The 21,567-nt window shown below is 52.3% G+C and overlaps 1 protein-coding gene across 2 annotated transcripts in view; it reads right to left on the bottom strand.

Moving 5' to 3' along the window:
* Positions 1-21,567, bottom strand: part of GRIK3 (glutamate ionotropic receptor kainate type subunit 3) — a 230,863-nt gene that overhangs the window by 44,591 nt on the left and 164,705 nt on the right. For both annotated transcript variants that reach the window (XM_029228964.1, XM_029228965.1), the window contains exons 6-9: positions 13,357-13,530; positions 12,463-12,606; positions 6,821-6,928; positions 3,418-3,531 (exon numbers count right to left, since the gene is read on the bottom strand). In XM_029228964.1, the coding sequence (XP_029084797.1) occupies positions 3,418-3,531; positions 6,821-6,928; positions 12,463-12,606; positions 13,357-13,530 (540 nt within the window). The remainder of the gene's footprint in view (positions 1-3,417; positions 3,532-6,820; positions 6,929-12,462; positions 12,607-13,356; positions 13,531-21,567) is intronic.

The following is a 21,567-nucleotide window of genomic DNA, read 5'->3' as shown; positions in this document are numbered from 1 at the left end:
ATCCTCTGTCCCCGCTCTGCCTCCGGGAAAGACTGGGCTTCTCTCAGGGAAGAAGTAGACCCAACCATCCATGATCTCTGGACAGTGGGGCTGGAGAAAGCTGGATCATGGGTCACTCCCAGACCATGCGAGGATCTGACCCTGCATAATGGGGTTAGGATGGTGGGACATCTGCTTCAAGTGGGTCAGCAGCCATGTCAGAGGTCAAGGCAAAGGAGTCCAGGGATAGGGGATTATCACAGTGTCAGGGTCAAGGGCTCAGACCTTGAGGTGGTGGTTGGGATGTGGAGTTTTATGTATCAGCAGGAGATTAGAGCTACGAGGGGCTCAGGAGGTCACAAACCCTAGCACCTGCAGGGACCAGACAGGAAATGCCTGTATAAGAAGCAGCCAGGAGTAAGCAGTATGGAATGGTGGGGTCTGTGGTGAGCCAGGGAATGCCCACCAGACCTTAAAGACATTCAAATCCAAGCTCAGAGTTTATAATGCACCTTGACAGAGATAAGCTCTGTGACCATGGTCAGGGGTCAATCTTCAGTGAAGTTCAGGGTCCTGGTTGTGGTTCGAAGCAGAGGTTTTCTCTAGAACTCTCATTCTGCTTACTTAAAACCCGAGCTTACTGGGGGCTGGATTTATAATCAGTCATAACAACAGCAGCCATTACTTAGCACACATTCTGTGCCATTTATTGTTATTAATCATTCATCCTCTCAACTCCATGAACTAAGGACAATTATTATCACCTCTCTTTCGCAGATGGGGAACAGAGACACCAAACGACTAAGCAGTTTTCCAGGGTCGCACAGCTAGTGGACAGTAAAGCCGGGACTCAGACCCAAAGGTTTGAGTCTCTTAACCGTCACAGTCTGGCCCTTGTGTCCTGGTCACACTTGCATGTCGCCAAGAGCTGCTGGGCTCACGTTTGCCCAGATGAAGGGCAGGGGAACCGATGGAGCTGCATCCAGGCTGCCAGCCAACGGGGCTTCTCTCCTTCCTTGGGGGTGCTGAGAGCCAGCTGGACGATGTGGGCGGGGCCCTCAGTGAGCAACTGAGTGCAGCAGGTCGGGACCTTTGCAAGAAGCTTCCAGTATTGCCCAAGAAACTGTGAGAAGAGCACAGAATAGCTGCGCGATTCTACCTCTGCAGGTGTAGATAAATCCCCTGCGGCTTTGCAGAAGGGTCTTATGCCCTTGAAACCGGGCTGCTGTCACTTTAATAAAATTTAACCCTGTGGTCACTGAAGGTGTGTGTATTTTGCATCCTTTTGGTATATTATCTTTAGCTCCCCTCTTACCGTTAGAGTATTGTTTTGTGGCTGAATCAACTCAGCTCATTTAATTATCTCTCCTAATCTCTCTGAGCACATCCGTTTTACCTTTTTTCAATCTCGTCTTCTGAAAAGTGTTTTCTTTATATCTCACATTGTATGCAGCTCTGCTTTTAATCTTTGACCACCTTTTTATTAGTTTATTTTTACCCTTTTATAGTCTAGCTTTTCTCACGCTTTTATCCTTTTGCTTTCTGACATTTTGGGTTTACATTCTTCACCTTCTCTAGCCAGAGCTGTTAATTATTTATTTTATTTTTTTATCTGTCTTGGTAGCTTTCCTTTTAGTTTCATTCCTTATTTTCATTTTTCTCTTTATCTTCCTTTTCACCTTTATTTTGTTCTCTTTCAGCTTTCCTTTTATCTTTTCTATCTTTATCCACATTAATATTCCTTTAATTGCTCATCACACTTCCTTCTAATCCCTTTGCTCTTTTCATGTCTTTTTAATCTTTATTTTTTGCTTTATTCTTTTTCATTTATTTTTTATTATGTTATAGGTGTACAATATAGTGATTCACAAGTTTTAAAGGTTATACTCCATTTATAGTTATTATAAAATATTGGCTATATCCTCCATGTCATATACTACATCCTTATTTTATTTTTCATCTTTAAATTTTTTGTTTTTACAATTTCTTCCCCTGTTCCTGATGAGATCTTTTGACTTACTGGTTTTATAGCTTGATATTTATATATTTTTAGTTAACAAAATGTCAATCAGGCAGGCAGGATGTCTGGTTTTGGGGAAGATGCCAGTGAGGGTCTCACTCCCAAAAGGTGGGTGTGGAGAGGTGTCTCCCCAGCCATCTCCTTCTGGCTCTATCAGCAGCATGTTCAGAATTGCTAGGTCTCCATCAGCTTTAACGTGGATCCTCTTAATAGTCATAAGCCTGGAGACTGGGGATGACAGCCATAGGCTACAATTGCTCCTTGGAAGCTGATGGTGCCCCTGGAGTCTGCTGCTCACTGGATTCTTGGGAGGGTGGGGTTTAGCTATTACAACGCTTCTTCCTCCATGGTGTCCACCACCCAGCCACTGAGCACATACCTGGCATAGGACCGTCCAGTAGGGCCTGGCCAAACCAGCTTGAGCTCCCTTTTTTGGTATAGAGTGACCTCAGCACATGGTCCTGACAATCATATTTGCTTCATTATAAGGAGAAGCTGACCAGGGCCAAAATTGTCCTCGAAGGGCCTTTGGTCAGGATCCACCGGGCTGTGATCAGGCTGCCTCCCCACTACATGGCCCAGCTTGGGCCCCAAGAGCAGTGCTACGTCTCTGAGAGGGTGAGTCCTGAGCCTCCGGACACCCTGGAGGCCTTCCAGGTGGGGCTGGTGCATGTGGAGCGGGCACAGCACTGGCCAAAGGAGGCCAGCAGCCTGGGTGTCCTTCTGCTCGCCCTGAGTTTCAAGACTCACAGAGCCTGGGAGACCCCAAAAGCCATTCCTTGGGTTGAAATGGTCAGAAGAAGGAAGCACTATTCAGTCCTGGGCAGTGGAGGGAGGGTGGCAGGGAGAAAGGTCATAGCCGTGGCCAGAAGCACTCGGGACAGGACACTGGGCGGTGGCACGTGTGTGGGCTCCCAGCACCTGCCGGGCTGGGGGGACCAGTGGGAAGGGCCTTTTTCCTGGGAACTGGGGTGGAAGAGGTGGACCCCAAGTCCTGGTGCAGAAGGCAGGTTACCCCTCCTTCCTTCTACCCATCACAGTTCCTATCAGGCATCAGGGGCTCAGGGACTGGGTGAGAGTGAAATGCAAACACACAGGCCTCTGCAGCAGGGCTGGCCAAGCAGGTCCCAGACAGGCAGGAGGGCTGGCCTGCTCTGCCTTTGGGAAGAGGCCGCTAACAGCCACCTCCTGGGGTCTCTGGCCTGTGGCCACGAGCAGCGTTGCTGTCTCCCATCTGCTCGCTGGGGGCTTTCTGAGGGACCCTCAATGTTTCCACCTTCCACCCCATCTTCCAGCTTCCCAGCAGCCTCAAAAGAGATGCCTGGCCTGTGCTGGGTGGGGTGATGGAGAGGTCTTTCCAACCCCGACGGCCAGCCCGCCCCAGCTCACAGCCCCTCTTGCAGGGCTGCAGCTCTTACCAGCACAGTGGTGACGACAAGGGACCTGTTCGTCAGAGAGTCGGTGACGTTAGGGCCTCGGCCTCTGGCAACCTCCGTGATGTTAAGCCCCTCGGCAGGACTCCACACCCCAACCTGGATGGACAGACAGATGGAGAACAGGAGGCTGAGTCCGTGGTCTCTCCATCCTTTCTCCACGCCAGCAACCTCCTCGTCTCCTTCCCATCCTTCATGAGTATCGTCATTGCTAATGTGTTTCGAGCCAACATTTCTGGCAACACTGCTGCCTCCCTCCTTCCCAGAGGAAGCCCCCAAGGTGTTTAGTCTCCTGAATTCTGCCACCTCCCCATTTGCTAGCAAACCCGTCACAGCTGGAAGGGAAAATGCAGAGGGAGAAAATGAACATAAAGACGGCCCAGGGAGCACAGCGGAAGCCAGCCTGGGATGGAGCAGAAGCCATGAGGAAGTCAGTTAGGGTTAGGGCCAGGTCCTGCCCTGGGACAGAGTCACCCTGAGCCTGGGGGGCCTCCCGCCTCCTGGGGAAGACCTGGGCACCCAGCTGCTCACTGGGTCTCAGCGTGTGCCAGCTCTGGGGCCAGATGCCCTCCAAAGCCCAGGACAGGGCCTGGAGCGAGGGAGATGTTTCCTAGGCATCTGTGGAAGGACAACGAGATGTGTCACGTGCACGAAGGCAGGCGTAGCAGGACGCTGGTCTTTGCAGCTATTTTGGGGCAGAATGGAGTAGAAAACCCTCACTGGGGGACGCCACTCGGTTAGGAGGCAGTTTGCTTTGTGGTTTTACACCTAATGGTGGCAGACACTCTGGCCGAGGTGGCATAATCTCTGTCCCCATGGTGCCCTTGTGGATACGAGGCCTGGGGCTGGAGGGAAGCAAGGGAAAATCAAGCTTACAAATCGTTCTAAAGCCCTGGGCCTATTGAAGATCCTCTGGGACCCAACTCTGCCCAGCTCTGTGTCCATCGCAGTTCCTCTCTCTCAAGGAAGGTTCTGGCCTGCCCATTCTGTCCTTGTCCCAGCTGGGGTGGGGTACTCAGGAAACTTAATCAATTAAACAGGGAGGCCGAATGCAAACATCCCATTAAGAGAGCTCTGCATAGCAGAGAGACATGTAATTATGCTTGCGTAATTCTGCCTTAATCCCCCCAAAGCCACCGGCTGGAGCTGGCTGGATCAGTTATGACCCGGCTTAGCAAACAGAAGTGATGAGAGGCAGAGCAGCTGTGTTTGGGGGCTCAGCACCCTCTCTGGGCAGCATCTCTGTCTATGCAGACCCCACCCCCAGAGCCAAGAGGAGAGCAGACAAGCAGACAGCATCAAAGAGGCTCTTCTCTCAAGGGGGCTGAGCTCAGAGCCCAGCCCAGCACGAGGGACCCTAGCGGCGGGCCTGGGTGCAGGAGGCGCTCAACAGACAGCTGGCTGGCGGCCAAGTGACCAGCAGGAGCCCTCACCCCAGCAAGCATCTACTGAGCTCCAACTGCAGGACCTGCTGGACACCAGGTGCCGTGGGGTTGCGAGAACAGTTAAGACTGAGGAGGACCCAGTCTTCAGAGGCCCTCCGCCCTCAATCTGGTCACCTGTGTCTAGGTATAGTAAAGAGTTTTTCTCGAGTATTAGCTGTGGTTGATTTGTGTCGTTGCCGGAGGGCTGGTGGGAGCTGCGGGTAGGCTCAGATGGCAAGAGTGCTCTGATGGGCAACTACTGATGCCTGCCACAGGCGCAGGAGTGGGAGGTGGTGGCATACCTGCCATCTAATTGCCATCCTTAGAATTTTAGGCTATCCCCAGAGATGGAGAGCTGAGACAGCGACTGAGACAGACTGAGTGACAACTATTGCAGTAGTCCTGCCAGAGGAGGAAGGGGGCTCCCTAGCACTGCAGGAGTTTAAATAGGAGCTAGCAGAGTGCTTGATAAGCTATAGTTTGAATAGGGTTGGACCAACAGGCCGCGATCATCTTAGGAGCAGAGGGCACAGCGCCTGTTCTTAGGGGACTGATGCTGTATGTGGCTGAAAGAGCTGCAGAAGAGTGGTTGCCCTGGCCCCACGGCCCGAGCACAGCGGCCCCATGAGTCCGTGGGAAACTCAGGATTGAATGAAGTCACCTCGGCCACAAAGTGCAACACAGGCAGAGCCAGGTCCATGACTGTGGGAATGAACCAAGGAAACAGGCTACTCGTGCAACTGGGGAGCTCGCAAGGGCAAAGGCCTGGAGGTGTAGGAGGGAGTGGGTATGACTGGGCCATGGGGAACGTTTGTGGGTGGGGCAGTGGAGACTAGGCCTGGAGAGGCAACTGGGGCGTTTCCTGGAGGGCCTTCAAGGCCGGGTGAGGGACTGATACTGAATGCCTTGGCACTGGGGAGCCATGCTCAGTCCCAGGGCAGGATAGAGCTTCATCTGTGTGTACTCAGGATGGCTGGAGGGCCCGTGAGTGGAGGTGGGAAGCCAGGTTGGGGTGTTAAAATAATCCAAGGAAGAGGGCTGGACCAGAGAGGGCAGAGGAGGAGAGCAGAGGAATCAAGGGTTCCTGAAGGATCAGGGGTGGCCACTTCACTTCTGGCCTCTTTGCATTTTAGACACCCCCCTCTCCCAGGGTTGGAGAGGTGCCCTGGTGGCTCCCAGAGACCAGCCTGCTGTGGGAGAGGGTGTGGCTGAGCCCCTAGCTCCGAGGTCCCAGGGGATGCTGAGAATCAGGGGCTAATGTGAAATTCCCTTCTCAGGTCAGCAACCTGACCTTGTCAGAATATGCTGCAGGTTCCCAGGGATGAGCATCGGCCCCGTTACAAACATTTCTATGGTAGCCAGATGGGAGGCCCAGCCCCGCGGGCTTGCTTTCCGCATTGAAATTCCCTGGAATCGCAGAGGCCTTAGAAGCATACAGTGGGGAGTTCAGAATCCACGTGCTTCAACCTCTCTCCAAGAGCAAGAATCACCTCCAGTCCCCCAGACAAGCAATCGCTTTGTTCAATCTTTGCTTAAATGTCTCCAGTGACAGCGAGCTCATTACTCCCCATGCAGGCATCCCCTGGTCATTAGAAAGTTTCTCTTACCTAAGGACACGTCTGTCCCTCTGCCCCATGACAGCCCTGCAGGGACTTAGTCTGTCTGCCCCTTGAGCCTCTCATCTCCTTTCCAGGGTAAGCATCTCTGATGGCCCTTGCTCACAGGGTGATGGTTTGGGTATCTGCCATGGACAGGCCACTGGGTTCTGCACCCTTCCAGTCTGAGAAGGCCTTCATGTTCTCTGATGGCCCAAGGCACTGGCCACACTGGATCATGCTGAGTTCCAAGGGGGCAGATGGACTGGGTCTTGCCCCCTCGCTCTGGGTCTCTGCCCGGGGTCTATTGTAGGGGATTTAAAGAGCCTCTGCTTGTTGGCCTGCCCTCCCGCTCCTGAGCCCACACACCTTCTCTAGGCCATCTTCCTTCAGGCTGATGATGTCCAGATCGAAATCCATCCGTAAGCCACTGGTTTTGTTGAAAACAATCCTTCCCGTTAATCCTTCCCATTGAGCCTGCCGGAGGGGAGAGGGCAGAGCAGCAATTCCTCGGGCTCATAAATCATTATTCGGTACAACTGCACAATGCTTCATTTTAATTACTCCTTGCACTGATACTGTTCCCCCAAGACCGTGATTAATTAATAATCACCTCCATCATTGCCAGGGCTGTGGTACGAGCCAGCAATTTCCATAAATTCTATTATGCTCTTCAGCCAGCTTTACACTCGCACCTTCTCTTGTACAACACCGATCATAGATGCGCTCAGATGAGCCCCCGCCTTGAAGCCACGAGAAGGGGGAGTCCATGTTGGGTCCCCAGAGACGGGCAAGGAGGCAGGCAGGCAGGCCGCGGCAGGCGAGACCTGCTGAGGGGCAGAAAGCCAAGGGGCCAAGCCAGCTCTGGCTGTAGGACCAAACACTTGGGAGTAGCCCCCAGAGAGCCGGGGATGACAGAGAAGGTCTCCCACCCCTGCCCCTGCTCCACCCATGCCCTGGTTAAGAACTGGGGTCAGAATACAGGGTCCAACCCCAGTTGGACCTGGGATTTCATTTCACCTTGCTGCCTCAGTTTCCTCATCTGTAAAATGGAACTAATAATATTACCCATCTTACCAAAATGCTATGAGGGCGAAATGAGTTAAGTCCCTTGAAAAATGGAGAACAGTGCCTGGTACAACCTAAGACCTGAATAAATGGTACTTTTGCTACTTTTTCTTGCCTTTAGCATCATTAACACAGAGAGAGGCAGGCAGAGGTTCAGAGAAGGTACAGGACCCAAACTAAGAAGGGCTCCATCTTCTAAAGCATGGGTTGGCAAACTACGGGTCAAAGCCCAAATGGGCCCATTGCCTGGTTTTTTTTTTTTTGGTACGCGGGCCTCTCACTGTTGTGGCCTCTCCCGTTGCGGAGCACAGGCGCTGGACGCGCAGGCTCAGTGGCCATGGCTCACGGGCCCAGCCGCTCCACGGCATGTGGGATCTTCCCGGATCGGGGCACGAACCCGCGTCCCCTGCATCGGCAGGCGGGCTCTCAACCACTGCGCCACCAGGGAAGCCCCACTGCCTGTTTTTGTAAACAGTTTATGAGATCACAGTCACGCCCATAGGGTTTACCTATTGTCTTTGACGGCTTCTGAGCTGCAACTTTGCAGTTGAATAGTTGCAATAGAGACTGGTCTGCAAAGTCCAAAATATTTACTACCTGACCCTTTTTATAGAAAAAGCTTGCCGACGCCCCTTCTAGATAACACCTTGCCTGCAGGCCCATAGCGTTAGTGATACAAGGTGCTTCACACTGCTCGCCTCATGAAGCCTCCACAGCAGCCTCGGCATGTGGGCCCCGTGGGTTCCTCACCCCACTGGGGTCATGAACCTTGCAGATTCTGGAGAAGGCTCCAGAGCCTCTCCGTGGCTGAAGGTTCCCCTTGCACCCACAACATGACCCACAAGTTCACGGGTTCCCAGATTCCTGGAGGTCTATCTATAGATTCCACATTAAAACACATGGGAGGGCTTCCCTGGTGGCGCAGTGGTTGAGAGTCCGCCTGCCGATGCAGGGGACATGGGTTCGTGCCCCGGTCCGGGAGGGTCCCACATGCCGCGGAGCGGCTAGGCCCCTGAGCCATGGCCGCTGAGCCTGCGCGTCTGGAGCCTGTGCTCCGCAACGGGAGAGGCCACAACAGTGAGAGTCCCGTGTACGGCAAAAAAAAAAAAAAAAAACCCACGGGAATCTCCGAGCACTCGGGCAGCTGTCTGGCACTGTCAAGTCTTGTGTATTAGCGTGTAGACAGACATGTGTTATATTAGCTCAGGCGGAGGGGCATGCCTAGGAGGCTTCTGGGACGCTGGAAATCAAAAGGGGATGGAAGGAGTGCTTTGCACAAAGCATCCAACCTCTCTGAGCTTTGGGAAGAGGAAAATGACCTATTTCACGGGTGGTAACAAAAGTGCGTAAAGGGCTTAGCACAGTGCCTGGCATATACAACCCCGGCTATTATTTTTCCTTATTCAGCTTCCTTTCATGGGGCTTCCTTGGATTAGGGCTGGCCCTTGGCTGGAGGGGGAGGGATGGTCACTTGGGCCATGGCCCGAGGCCTCAGGAGAAACCCTATCACAGAAGGCTCATCCGTGATTAGCTTCCCTGCATGAGCTCATCCACTTCACATCACAGTCCTGCAAGGTGGGTGTCATGATTGCCCCCATTTTACAGTCATGGCCACTGAGGCTCGAAGAGGGACTGAGCTCTGTGGGTCCCAAGTAATGGTGGTGCCGGGCAGATTCTCACTGTGTTCAGTGGAGCTGAAGAGCTGGGGTCATCATGCCCAAGTTGACTGGGGAGAGTTTATGAAGCCCAGGGAGCTGGAGATTGGGGCTGGGGATGGAGATTTAAAGATGCATCTGACTCAGAGAGCAGATTGGTGGTTACCAGTGGGGAAGGGGGGTGGGGGATGGGCACACAGGGCGGAGGGGTCAACTGTATGGTGATGGATGGTAACTAGACCTTCAGCAGTGATCGCTTTGTAATGTATACAGATGTGGAACTATAATGTTGTACACCTGAAACTTACATAATGTTATACATTATTTTACTTCAATTAAAAAAATGCATCGGTGATGGTGAAGGCCACTGTTTATGACTTCACAGGGAGGCTCAGCTTCCTTGAGGCTGGCTCCCCAGCCCCTCTGCCTTCCCCCTCCTCTGCCTGGGGCCCCTCCCCCCTTGGGCTACCTCTCAGCCCCCAGGGAAATCACAGCAGGTGCCTTCAAACCTGCACTGGAGGGAAGCCTTCCTCCCTGTCAGCTACAGAGGAATTAAATGTCAGCAGGTGCGTGGCCTGTCTGTGGGCAGTCGGGCAGGGGCAGGGCCAGGGCAGGGAGCCGCTGGCAGCTCCTCCCCGTGACATTTCCCAGCCCTCCCGCCCCTTCCAGCTGCCACGCAGGACTTGCTAAATGAAAGATGCTTCACACGCTCTGAACTCCGGCCTGGTATTTTCCAGCTCCTCTCGGAAATGCCAAGTCTTTAAAATGATTTACTGTCACGCAGGCAGATGGGGAGACAGGCAACTTGGGAATGGTCTGAGGGAAGACAGTGTACTGGGCTCAGGCAGGGTACCTGGGTCCCGGGGGTGGCCAGCTGTAGGGCCATGAGGGAGCCCCGCAGCTGCTCTGGGCCTCGGTCTCCACTTCCCTAAAATGGACTGGAGACGAAGTTGTTTGTGAAAGGACTCTGCGAAGAAGAGTGAGTGGTAAGGGCTGTTCACTGGGCCAGGGCCAGGAAACAGGAGGGCCAGGTATGCCAGTGTGGGCCGGTCGGTGCCGGGGAAGGGGGGGCGGGTGGAGAAGGAGGCTACCCTTTCTGTGGCACGACAGTGACTCATCTGCTCCCTTTAGGGCTTCAGGACTGAGCCTTGAGCGCTGCGGGGGGCAAGGGTGAATGGGTAGGGGACGTCCCTGAAGCTCTGGGGCCTGGAGATCCTCTTTAGCTGGAAACCCACCAGGGAGCAAGAAGCCAGAGTGACGACAGTCGTGATGATAGAAATAATAGTAAGAGCAGCCAATCAGCTTGGCACTTGCTCTGTGCCAGGCGCTGTCCTAAGTGCTTCACACACCACAGCTCACTTACACCTACAACAGACCTGGTATTATCTCCATTGTACAGGAGGACCTGCAGCACAGAGAGGTTCAGTAGCTTACCTAAGGCCACACAGCTAAAAAGTAGTTAAGCTTCAAAGACACTTACGTCTGGCTCCTAAGGGTCCTAGGGTTGTGGGCTCCGTCACTGAGAAACCCATGCCAACCTCTAGCTACTGGGTTGGAGCCTGCCGAGGAAGGAGGCTCACGGGGCTGGAAATCAGGCTTTCGAGTTCCCAGAGAACAAGCCGATGACTGCCCAGGCCAGTCAGGCCTCGCTCAGAGCATCGGACAATCAGACTTCCTCCACCGTTCTGAGGGGTAGGATGAGAAAGGACTCTCATGGTCCTCTTCTATCATAACATCTGATACTGGAGCCCCTTCTAGGGCTGAGGGGACTGGTGCCAAGGATATAAGTGCTCCCTCATGATGACTACTAGCTGGTGTTTGCCAGGTGAGGCAACTAACACTCGGGAATGTCCAGGAATTTATCTAAAGCCGCACAGCTGGGAAGAGGCAGAGAAAAGCCCAAAGGCAGTGCATCAGACTCTAAAGCCGTATGCCTTTTAGTGTCTTTCTAAAACACAGGAGGTGTCACTGGCCTCGTCCCAAGCAGTCATGGTGAACTGGGACCTCCGGACAAGCTGCTCTGTCTGCTGAGTGGTGGGTTTCTTTGCTATTTACCCTCACTGTGTTGCCTTCCTTTGCATATGGGATTACGTTCATTAATGGGATGACTTGATGGACGTCTCCCTAGGCGGTGAGCTCTGTCCGTGCAGGGGCCCGTCTGTTTTAGCCCCATTGGATCCCCAGCGCATGGCTCAGTGCCGGCCACCCAGCAGACCTGCACAAATAGGTAGTGAATAAATGAATGAACTCTCAAAGCAGCCTGCTTCATTCCTGGTCCATCGTGATGGCTGCAAAGAGGTGGTCTATATGGAGCCCTCCTAGAGGGCTTCCCCTAACTGCACTTGTTGTTGCCCTGGACAGGTCACTCCCTCTGACCCAGAGTAACCCTGCCTAGATCTCAGCCCCCTGAGCCTTCCTCACCTACCATTACTGGGACTTGACTCTGCCTAGCCTTGGGCTACATGCTTCACACATAGTTTTTCACCCTGTTCTTTCAACAATGCTTTGCGGCAGGAACTCTTACTATACCCATTTTACAGTTGAGGAAACTGAGGATCAAAGAGCTAATCATCTCACCCAAAGTCACGCAGCTCGTTGTGATGGAGCCAAGGTACAAGCCCAGGCCTGAGCATCCCCATCTGTAAAATGTGGACAATAAACTCTACCATCCGTAAGGACAACAGTGATGGAGAGTCTGAAGCTAAACTTCGGCACTGTGTATTTCCATGGTCATCCTCTCAGCGGCAGGACAGCTCCTGCTCTCTGGTTCCTTTGAATCAGCTCCATGGATGGGACTTCTTCATGGTTGCCATGGTGCCAGGAGAGCCGGGTCCCAGCAGGGACCCTGGCTGGGAAGTTGGCCGATGGGCCTCCTCTGCCCTCAGGACTAAGCACTGTCCACATGGTGCCTCATTTCGTCTTCACAGCATCCCCATGAGGCAACCAAGGCTCAGCAAGTTTCCCGAGATTGCCTGAGGTCACACAGCTGGAGGCAAAGACCCTCATCGGTTGTAATTTAAAGCCCACTCTTTGTCCTGCTGACAATGCCGACCACCCACTGAACACGTACTATATGCCAAAGACTCAGCCCCTTAGTCATCCTCTTAGATTGGTCCCTATTGAGCCCATTTTCACCCTAGGAAACAGGCTCAGAGATGTGAGGCAACTGGCCCAAGTTCACGTGGATTGGAAATCAGTGCTGTCTGACTCCCAAACTTGGGCCCTTGACTGCTCTGCGGCCCCCAGGAGATGGCCCTGGTGCCGTCCTGGTGAGTGGGGGGCACTCACCTCCTTGATGAAGTTCATGAAGCGGCCGCCGAAGCGCCACGCCTTGTGCCGATGGCACTGCAGGGAGTTCACGGTCATCTGGGGTGCCCGCTGGTAGCACACGGACACGATGTGGACGGCGTCGTACAGTAAGGCCGCGTCAGTCTGGAGGGGAGGCCCAGGGTTGCCTGAGAGTAGCTCGGGCCCGAGAGTCCTCAGCCCACCCTGCCCTGTCTCCCTTCTCCTCCCCGACCAGAGGCAAGGGGGTCCTGGTGAGGGAAAGGCCCTGAGACCCTGGAGGTGACCGTCCCTGCTCCAAGTGAGAAGCCAAGCTCGGATTGCCTCTGCAGCTCTGCAGACACCGGACTCCCTCCCTCTGCAGCTCACACCTTCTCTGCCAGGCCCCGCCACCCCGTGCCGTTGTCCCTGCTATCGCCTGCCCCTTCGCACACCTTCAGCTTTCCAGCCTCCCCAGCCTCCTGCCAGCCACAACTGAAAGTCCCCCGTGCCCAGCACCCACTAGTCCTTATTCCTACTCTCTGTAACCATCTGTTTCCGTGCCTGCACTCCCACACTTGGGGTGGGACTCTGTCTGATTCCTTTGTGTCCCTGGCCCCTGGCCTAAGGTCTGGCAGATACAGGGCAGGTCTTAAGAAGGAAAGTGGTGGGAGGGAAAAAAGAAACAGGGAAGAAGGAGAGAAGGAAGGGAGGAGGAGAGGGAGGAGGGAGGGAGGGAGGAAGGAAGGAAGCAAGGAAGGGAGGAAGGAAGGAAAGAAGGGAGGAAGGAAGGAAAGAAGGGAGGAAGGAAGGAAAAGGAATGGAAAGAGGGAGGGAGGAACAGAGGGATGGAGGAAGGAATGATGGGAAGGAGGGAGGGAGGGGAGCCCCCAGGTCTGGCCCTCCCGGCTGCAGTACCATCATCACTCCATCCAACAGGCCAGACTCTGCCCGGGGAGCCGCCTGCAGCCGCTCCATGGACCACTTCTCCACGATGGCCGAGACATGGGGGTTGTCCACGTTGAGGATCCGGAATCCCGTCAGGTTCACCCCTGAGTAGCGGTAGGGCTCCAGGTCTAATGCATAAAGATCCTTGACAGAGAGAGTTTCAGTAAACAAAGGTGTGGGCTGGCTGTGAGTTCCAGCCTCACCTCCCACACTCCCTACTGGGGCCCCAGAGCAGCTGCAGCTCCCTGCAGAGCCCTGTGGAGGTGAGGCTCAGCAGTGAGGATGGAGCACCCATGGGAGCACTGCGCTTGGAGTCCACTTGAGCGTGGAGGAGTCCAGCCAGTCTGCCTGGTGGCTGACCCCACTTACTCTGCTGGACCTCAGACACACTGCTCAGCCTGTTTCTTCATCTACAAAATGGGGATCATGCCTCCTCTTTAGGCCCCAGTGAAGCAGTAGACATCAAATGCCCAGCCTGGAACAGAAAAGGAACTTGATAATGGTCATGACCGTCATCCTCTGATGGGGGACGTCCGCTTTGGGAAGACAAAGGGCATTGCATCTGGGCATCTCCAAGTGACCCAGAGGGAGGGTGAAGGGAGGATTTTATCCCCCCAGAGAGGGTATTTTAAAACAGTCTCTTCTGAAAACAAACTTAGGGTTACCAAAGGGAAAGGTGAGGGAGGGATAAATTAGGAGTTTGGGATTAACAGATACACACTACTGTATATAAAACAGATAAACAACAAGGACCTACTGTAGAGCACAGGGAATTATATTCAACATCTTGTAATAACCTACAATGGAAAAGAATCTGAAAAAGAATAGATATATAGATATACATGCATAACTGAATCACTTTGCTGTACACCTTATACAACACTGTAAATCAACTGCACTTGGATAAAAGAATTAAATTAAAATAGTCTTTTCTGCCTGAGACTGAAGGAGTATAGCTGTCCTCTTCTCTACCCTTGCCCCACATCATCAGCCAGGCCCCCTCACCCCCTGCCTCCTAGGAGCAGTCAGTCTGTCTGTCTGCGGGCCAGGTCATGTCCCGTCTGGTGCAATGGCCTAAAAGCCAAGAAGACAGGCCTTAATGCACGGGGGCAGCCCAGCTTCAGCCCCTCCTGCCAGCTTTAGCTCTGGGGCACGGTGAGCTGGGGAGGGCAGGGGGCAAAGGGAAAGAGGGGGGTTGGCTGAAGAGGGAGGGGCCAGGTGCTAGGCTGAGAAGAGCTGGCACGAGGTGGGGGCTGGTGTGAGGAGCGGAGCAGAGCTCTGTTGTCTTAAGAAAAATTACCCGAACTTGGAGATAAGGCAGACGGAGAGCAGTGCGTCCTTTCAATGTCACGTAGAAGCATCGCTTACAGGCCCTCCCGGGATTGTGCAGTTCTCCGGGAGAATGCACCCGGGTTTGACTTCACTGTCGGCTACTGGTTAAAGGCCCAGATTCTGAGCTAATACGTAGATTTTTGCCCATAGAAAAGATAGTCCCCAAGGTGGTGGTTTTATTGCCCTGTAGAATATTAATCCATTTTTCTGTCTCACTTAGCCATCTTATTTTATGTTCCCCCTACACCAAATACCTATAAATACTCAATCCTTCAAATGCTCTTTGAGCCAGCGTTGTCATCCTACTGGTTCCTTTGTTCATGACTTGAATACCTTTCACACGTGTTCATTCTATATTTGCATAAGAGTCGTGTTATTTTTTTTTTTTGATGAACATAGGTCTTTATTACTATTGCTGGGTCATATGGTAATTGTATGTTTAAAAATTTTTTTTTAAACATCTTTATTGGAGTATAATTGCTTTACAATGGTGTGTTAGTTTCTGCTTTATAACAAAGTGAATCAGTTATACATATACATATGTTCCCATATTTCCTCCCTCTTGCGTCTCCCTCCCTCCCACCCTCCCTATCCCACCCCTCTAGGTGGTCACAAACCACCGAGCTGACCTCCCTGTGCTATACGGCTGCTTCCCACTAGCTATCTATTTTATGTTTGGTAGTGTACATATGTCCATGCCACTCTCTCACTTTGTCCCAGCTTACCCTTCCCCCTCCCCATATCCTCAAGTCCATTCTCTAGTAGGTCTGCGTCTTTATTCCCATCTTACCCCTAGGCACTTCATGACCTTTTTTTTTTCCTTTCTTAGATTCCATATATATGTGTTAGCATACGGTATTTGTTTTTCTCTTTCTGACTTACTTCACTCTGTATGACAGACTCTAGGTCCACCCACCTCACTACAAATAACTCAATTTCGTTTCTTTTTATGGCTGAGTAATATTCCATTGTATATATGTGCCACATCTTCTTTATCCATGCATCTGTTGATGGACACTTAGGTTACTTTTTGAAACGTGTTATGTTGACAATCTAGATGGGCCTCGTCCCACTAGTGGGGAAATTGAGTCTTCAGGTCTGAGCTCCTCTTCATCCATTGTCTATTCTTTTGCACATTCCCCTTCCATTCTGCCCCCCACTTCCCGTCCTCTTTCCCGGGCCCTTCAACTCAGTCACTCCCTCCCATGCTGGGACAGAGTGGCCGGGGACAGTGTACTTGTCTCTCCATGGCTGCAGATGTCAGGAGTAACATCTGGCCCAATCACAGTCCCAGCTTCAGTTAAATCAATGATGGCTCATGGAAAGATAATGAGGGATAAAACCTGGAGCCCACAGAGCAGCTCTTTCACACCGTGCTGGCTTCCTCTGGTCTCTGAGATGTTCCTAATTCGTGCTGATCTCCTGCTGTTCCTCCTGTACCTCCAGCTGGCCTCTGTCTGGAATACACTGTGTTGGTTTCCTCTTTAAGGGTTTAGGGATTAGGGGAGAGGCTGGGAGCAGATTTGAGCCCAAGCAAGAAAGTCTAGTCTCAGCCTTGCCCAAACAAATAGGGCCCTGATTCAAAGCCAGGATTTGGGATGGGGGAGGGGCTGGGCGGGAGTAGATGGAGGAGTCTCCATGGAATTGACCAGAGGGTGTCTCTGTGGCCCCAATCTCAGTGGGAAGTGGAGGGTGGGCAGTGTGCTCAGCCCCACGCAATGGAGTGTATCATCTGATCTTCACAATCCCCTATAAAGTAGGTATTTAATAGTATTCCCTTTTAAGAGAGGAGGAAACAGGGCCAAAGAGGTGAGGTGACTTGCCTAAGGTCACAGAGCTCATGAAGGCAGCGCAGAAACCGTACCCAGGTCCATCTCAGTGGTGTGTTGGAGCTGGGTTGAAACGGCTTGTAAGAGCTAAATGTCAGCACTTCTTGACTCTGCGCTCAGTGATATTCATTGGTAGTTTGATACTGGCCATGGTGGGAGTATTTACACCATGAAAACTGGCAAGCGCTACATATCTGGGTTTTCCCCCTTTTTGGACAGCTGGTTGTACACATTTACTAGTACACCGTGTCTGTCCTATTTAAAAATCCCCGTGCTTTATGTCCCCAGTGGTTGTCAGGCACAAGATATGCACCAGAACTGTTTTTGGAGCATTTTTTGGAAAGTATGGGCCATAGACAATGTGGGGTGGGGCCTCAATCTGTGTTTTGAGAAGCCGCTAATATAAGCTATTACTCCTAACTGGGAAACACACAGAGAGGGGTCTGGGCTTAGACGGGGAGACCTGTTGAATCAGAGGGAGAGGGGGGAAACACATTGGAAGGAGGCCTCTCTTCCCACAGCTCCTCCCTGAGAGCAGCTCACTGGGCAGACCCACGTGATGGTTATGAGCACAGACCATGAGGCCAGGCCATCTACTCTCCTTTCCTCAGTTGCCTCATCTGAAAAACGGGAATGATAATAGTACCTGCCATATAGGGTTGTCACGAGGAAGAAACGGGTTAACAGATGTGCTTAGAACGTGTCTGGTGCACGGGAGACACCACGGAAGTGCTGACATTCATATTCTGCCTTCTCTTGCAGTAGGTTGTGACGGCTATGGACTCAGCCCCCAGGGACGTGACTGGGTTATTGGAAGAGAGGAGCAGACATGAGCTGCATCCTCCTGACTCACCTCTCTTGGCAAAATACAAAAACAATCACAAGGAGCTAACACTGACTGAGCACCCATAAACCTCAGAACAGTTTCTATGTGCCTTAGGTGTATTAACTCGTTTAATTCACATTTTCACCTTACAAGGAGGGTGTTATTATCACCCATTTCAGAGGAAGGAACTGAGTCACAGAGAGGTTAGGTCTTTTGCTCAAGGTTACACAGCTGGGGAGCAATGGCGTCAAACCCAGGCCACCAGCTCCCAAGCCATCCCTCTGTCCTATGACCAGCCCTTGGTTCCCACCCCTGGGTATCTCAGTCACCCACCACACAGCATTCAGAGGGGTCTTTCTGAAGAATAAACCCAACCCTGTCACTCCCCTGCTTGGCATATTTCAATGGCTCCTTGCCTTTTCAGAAAAAAGCACAAAATCCTTAGTATACTTTGCAAGGCTCTCCACCCCTCTGGCCTCACTTTTCTTCCCACCCCCCCCCCATATTTGCCCCAGGAACACCAAACTGCTTTTGTCTCCCTTCCCCATTCCTCGCTGGCCCCTGTCCCCATCATGCAGCTTCTCTAAGCCAGTGTCTTTGTGAGTGCTCTATCCCTGGGCTGGAATGCCTGTCTTCTCAATCCTCCTTGGGTGGGCCCACTCTGAGATTCAGCTTGTCACCTCTTTTGGGAAGCCTCCCTTGACTACTACTCTACTACTATCACACAATAGGGTGGGTCAAGGGCGCTTCTGCTCTTATCTTGGGACCTCTTTGCTTTCACCCCACTGATAACAACTGTCCATGTCTGCATCTGTGTCCCCTAGGAGCCCCTGGGCTCCCATCACCCAAAGTGGAAAGAAGGGTCAGCCAGCTGGGTAGCTCTCTAGGGTACCTAAACAGCACTGGGAAGAGCCTGGAATGGAGAGGCCAGTGTTTTACATCCTCCTCTCAGGGGGGGATTTCTATGGGGCTACAAGTTAGAAGTGGTTTGGCAAATTGCCTGAGGTGGAGGATGAGCCCCTCAAGGGTACTGCTTTAGAGACAAGAGAGCTTCCCTAAACTGCCTTTGAAGGAGGTGGGTCTGGGGAGATGGAGGGATTTTGCTTTGTAGGGCGGTGAATGCAAGTTTGGGGCCAGAGCTGAACTGCTGGGGCCACAGAAGAGAAGCTGAGCTCTGCCTCCAGGGGGCGCCCTCCTCCCTCTACCTCTGCACGGGGCTCAGCCTCTTCTCCAATTCAGTGTTGACCTAATACCTAAGGCCTGAAAGATGCCCAACATGAGCCTGCCTAGAGCCTCCGTGACTCAGCTCACTTCCCTGAGGACTAAACACCAGCCGGACTCAGTGAGAAGGGCAGCATCTGTGGCTTTGGTGGGGACTCGGGTGCTGGCGACATCAGCCCTTCCGGTTTCCAGATGCAGCACTGAGTTGGCTGACACTCACACAGTGGCTGTGGCCAATCGCAGCCTGGGAGGGGGCACGATGGGGTGTCACTGCCAGAGTCACCTTCATCCCTGTCACCCTGAGCCTGTACTTAGCTGCAAAGTGTTGTAGGGCTTGTGGCACTGAGTACCACCATCCCTGTGACATGAGGGCAGTGATAATGCGGAGCTGGAAAAGAGGCCTCTTTGTCCGGCTCCAATTTTTTGTCCAAACTGCCCTGGGCTGAGACCCCATGTGCTGTACACAGTGAACTGTGCACAACCTTGCTGCTTGGCAAAAAGTTGCTGTTCTCCATGCCAAATGTTGACACATTGAATTCAGTATCAACGAGGGACCTTTTAGAAACATTCAGCATAACATAATAGACTAATTCATTAGCACCCCATGGGTCTGACTGGGTAGAAGCTGAAGCTCGGAAAACATCGCCTTAAGGAATGACAGATGAAAATATCTTTCCCATGATATAACTGTTATTGCCGAGAAGCGGCATTAATTGTGATTGCTTATCTATTAATTTATTATAATTCTCTTTTCACCTCCAGGCTTTTACCTACACATGACATGTACCAGGGGCTCAGCTGGGGCTGATTAACGCGGGGTTATCTGGGAATGGCTCAAAGCTGGCTGGAACAGATAATGGCAGCTGGGGTAATTAAAATGTCTTCTGCATGGGAGAAGCAAGTTCGGAGAATTTTTTAGACACAAAGAATTGGTGACGTGGGTCTCCTAAAGGGAAGGAGATAAATGCCAAATGCCACTGCCGTCCCACATACAGCCACGATTGACCAATGGGCACAAAGGGGCACAATCATGAGGTAGACTCTCAAGCCAACGGGGCTGGAAGGAGGAAACTGGAGCTGGAGCCGGAAGCAGGACATTGGGACCCAGGCGACAGAGCTGATGCCCTGGCATATGGGGAGCTGCTGGGAGATACCCTGGTACCCGCTGCAGCCCAACCCCCCAACACACACACATATTCCACTGCATGAACTATTTGTATTGCAGGGACTGTGCCTCTCTGGAAGGATCGGCTCTTCCTGACCCTCAGAGAGGCATGGCGAGGAAGGGCGGTGGGCTGGAACAGAAGCCAGGAGCCAAGGCTTTTATCACTGATCTGCTGGGAGACTCTAGGTAGTTCACTCAACCTCTCTGGTCCCAGGTTTCCCCATCAATTAATGGGGAGCACAGACTGTCCTGTGAAGAGGAAAATCAGCGATGTGGAGAAAGGGCTTTGGAACCTGTGAAGTGTGGGTGCCGCTGAGATTTGTGGAGGCTTTGTTCCCCGCATGAGTGTCAATCACGTGTTGCCTGGACCATCACAGCCTGTGGAATCCGAGCCGGAGCCAGACAGAGGAAGCCAGGCAACACTGCGTGCGGCTCTTGGCACAAGCTTCAGCAGAGGGCTTTGGAGCTGGACAGGTCCCGGCTGGTCAAAATCCTTGCTCTGCTCCTTTTTTTACTGAGTGACCTCTCTGAGCCTCAGTTTCTACTTTTCTGTAAAATTGGGAAAGTCATCCTCCCCTTGGAGAGTTGTTCAGAATTTTGGATGAGATGGGGTATACTGAGCGCGTAAAATATATAAGCAGGAATTATTTAATTAATCAATTTAACTCTTACATAGTACTAAATAACACTTTCCTTAGTGCTTTACTGATGTCAACATACTCGCTTAATGCTCAGCATAAGAGTCCTATGAGATGGTACTGTTCTTGTGGCCATTTTACGGATGGGGAATGAGGCAAAGTGATGCGAGGTAACTTGCCGAAGGAAGTGGAAGGATCTCGATTCTAACTCAGGCGGACTGGTGCCAGAGTCGGTGGACGTCACTGTTGCTATGATGAGGATGTTAATTTCACTGATTACTTTCTACTTAGTATTATATTCATTCATTCATTCAGGCATTAATGAGCACCTACTGTATTCCAGGTGCTATTTGGGCACTGGAGATATAGAGGTAAACTGGGCACCGTCCTTGATCCTCATGTGCACAAAGGAAGCTACCAGCTGGTGAGCTTTGTGTTGGATCCATCTCTAGACACCCCGTCTCACCCAAGCGCCTAGCTTGGTACCTGGGACCTTGAGAGCATATGTATATGCCTGCTGGATAAGTGAGTATATGAATGACTGAATTAAGGAAATGTAAAAGTAAGGAAAGCAGGGACCTCCCTGGTGGTTCAGTGGTTAAGACTCTGTGCTTCCACTGCAAGGGCTACAGGTTCGATCCCTGGTTGGCAACTGAGATTCCACATGCTGCGCGGTGTGGCCAAAAAAAAAAAACCAAAAAAAACCCCATAAAAAAGTAGGGAAAGCAGACACTCTCTTGGGCTAGGATACTGCCCCAGGGTGCAAGGATACTGCCCTGCCCCTCCTTCCGAGAAGTCCAACCCTGACCTCACGCTGGCACTGGCATTAATGTGGAGAGCCACTGGAGTACTGGGGTGGTGCCTTCTCCAGAGTCTTGTCTAGAAGGTCAGGTCGGGCCTCAGGGCTGAGAGCTCCCTGAGGGGACACTCCCTCTGGCCTTGGAATGAGGGCACGAGCCAGGCAGAGATGCTTTTAATTGAATGTCCGGAGCTAAGACCGGAAGCAAAGCACAAAGAGGACTTAACCACAGGCCCTGTGTGGACACAGTGGACGAGGGGTCAATACTCAGGGTGGGTGAATGAGATCTGTGGATTTTGCTCCTGCCGCTTCTGAAGGGCTCTCCCAATGCCCCAGCCCTCCTGCTTGGTGGCCATGACTTAGATTCTGTG

Source organism: Monodon monoceros, unplaced genomic scaffold (assembly GCF_005190385.1).
Source record: "Monodon monoceros isolate NGI ecotype Baffin Bay Population unplaced genomic scaffold, NGI_Narwhal_1 Super_Scaffold_18, whole genome shotgun sequence".
NCBI lineage: Eukaryota > Metazoa > Chordata > Mammalia > Artiodactyla > Monodontidae > Monodon > Monodon monoceros.
The sequence above is the reverse complement of the archived record's forward strand: the minus strand, read 5'-3'. Positions and strand labels throughout refer to the sequence as shown.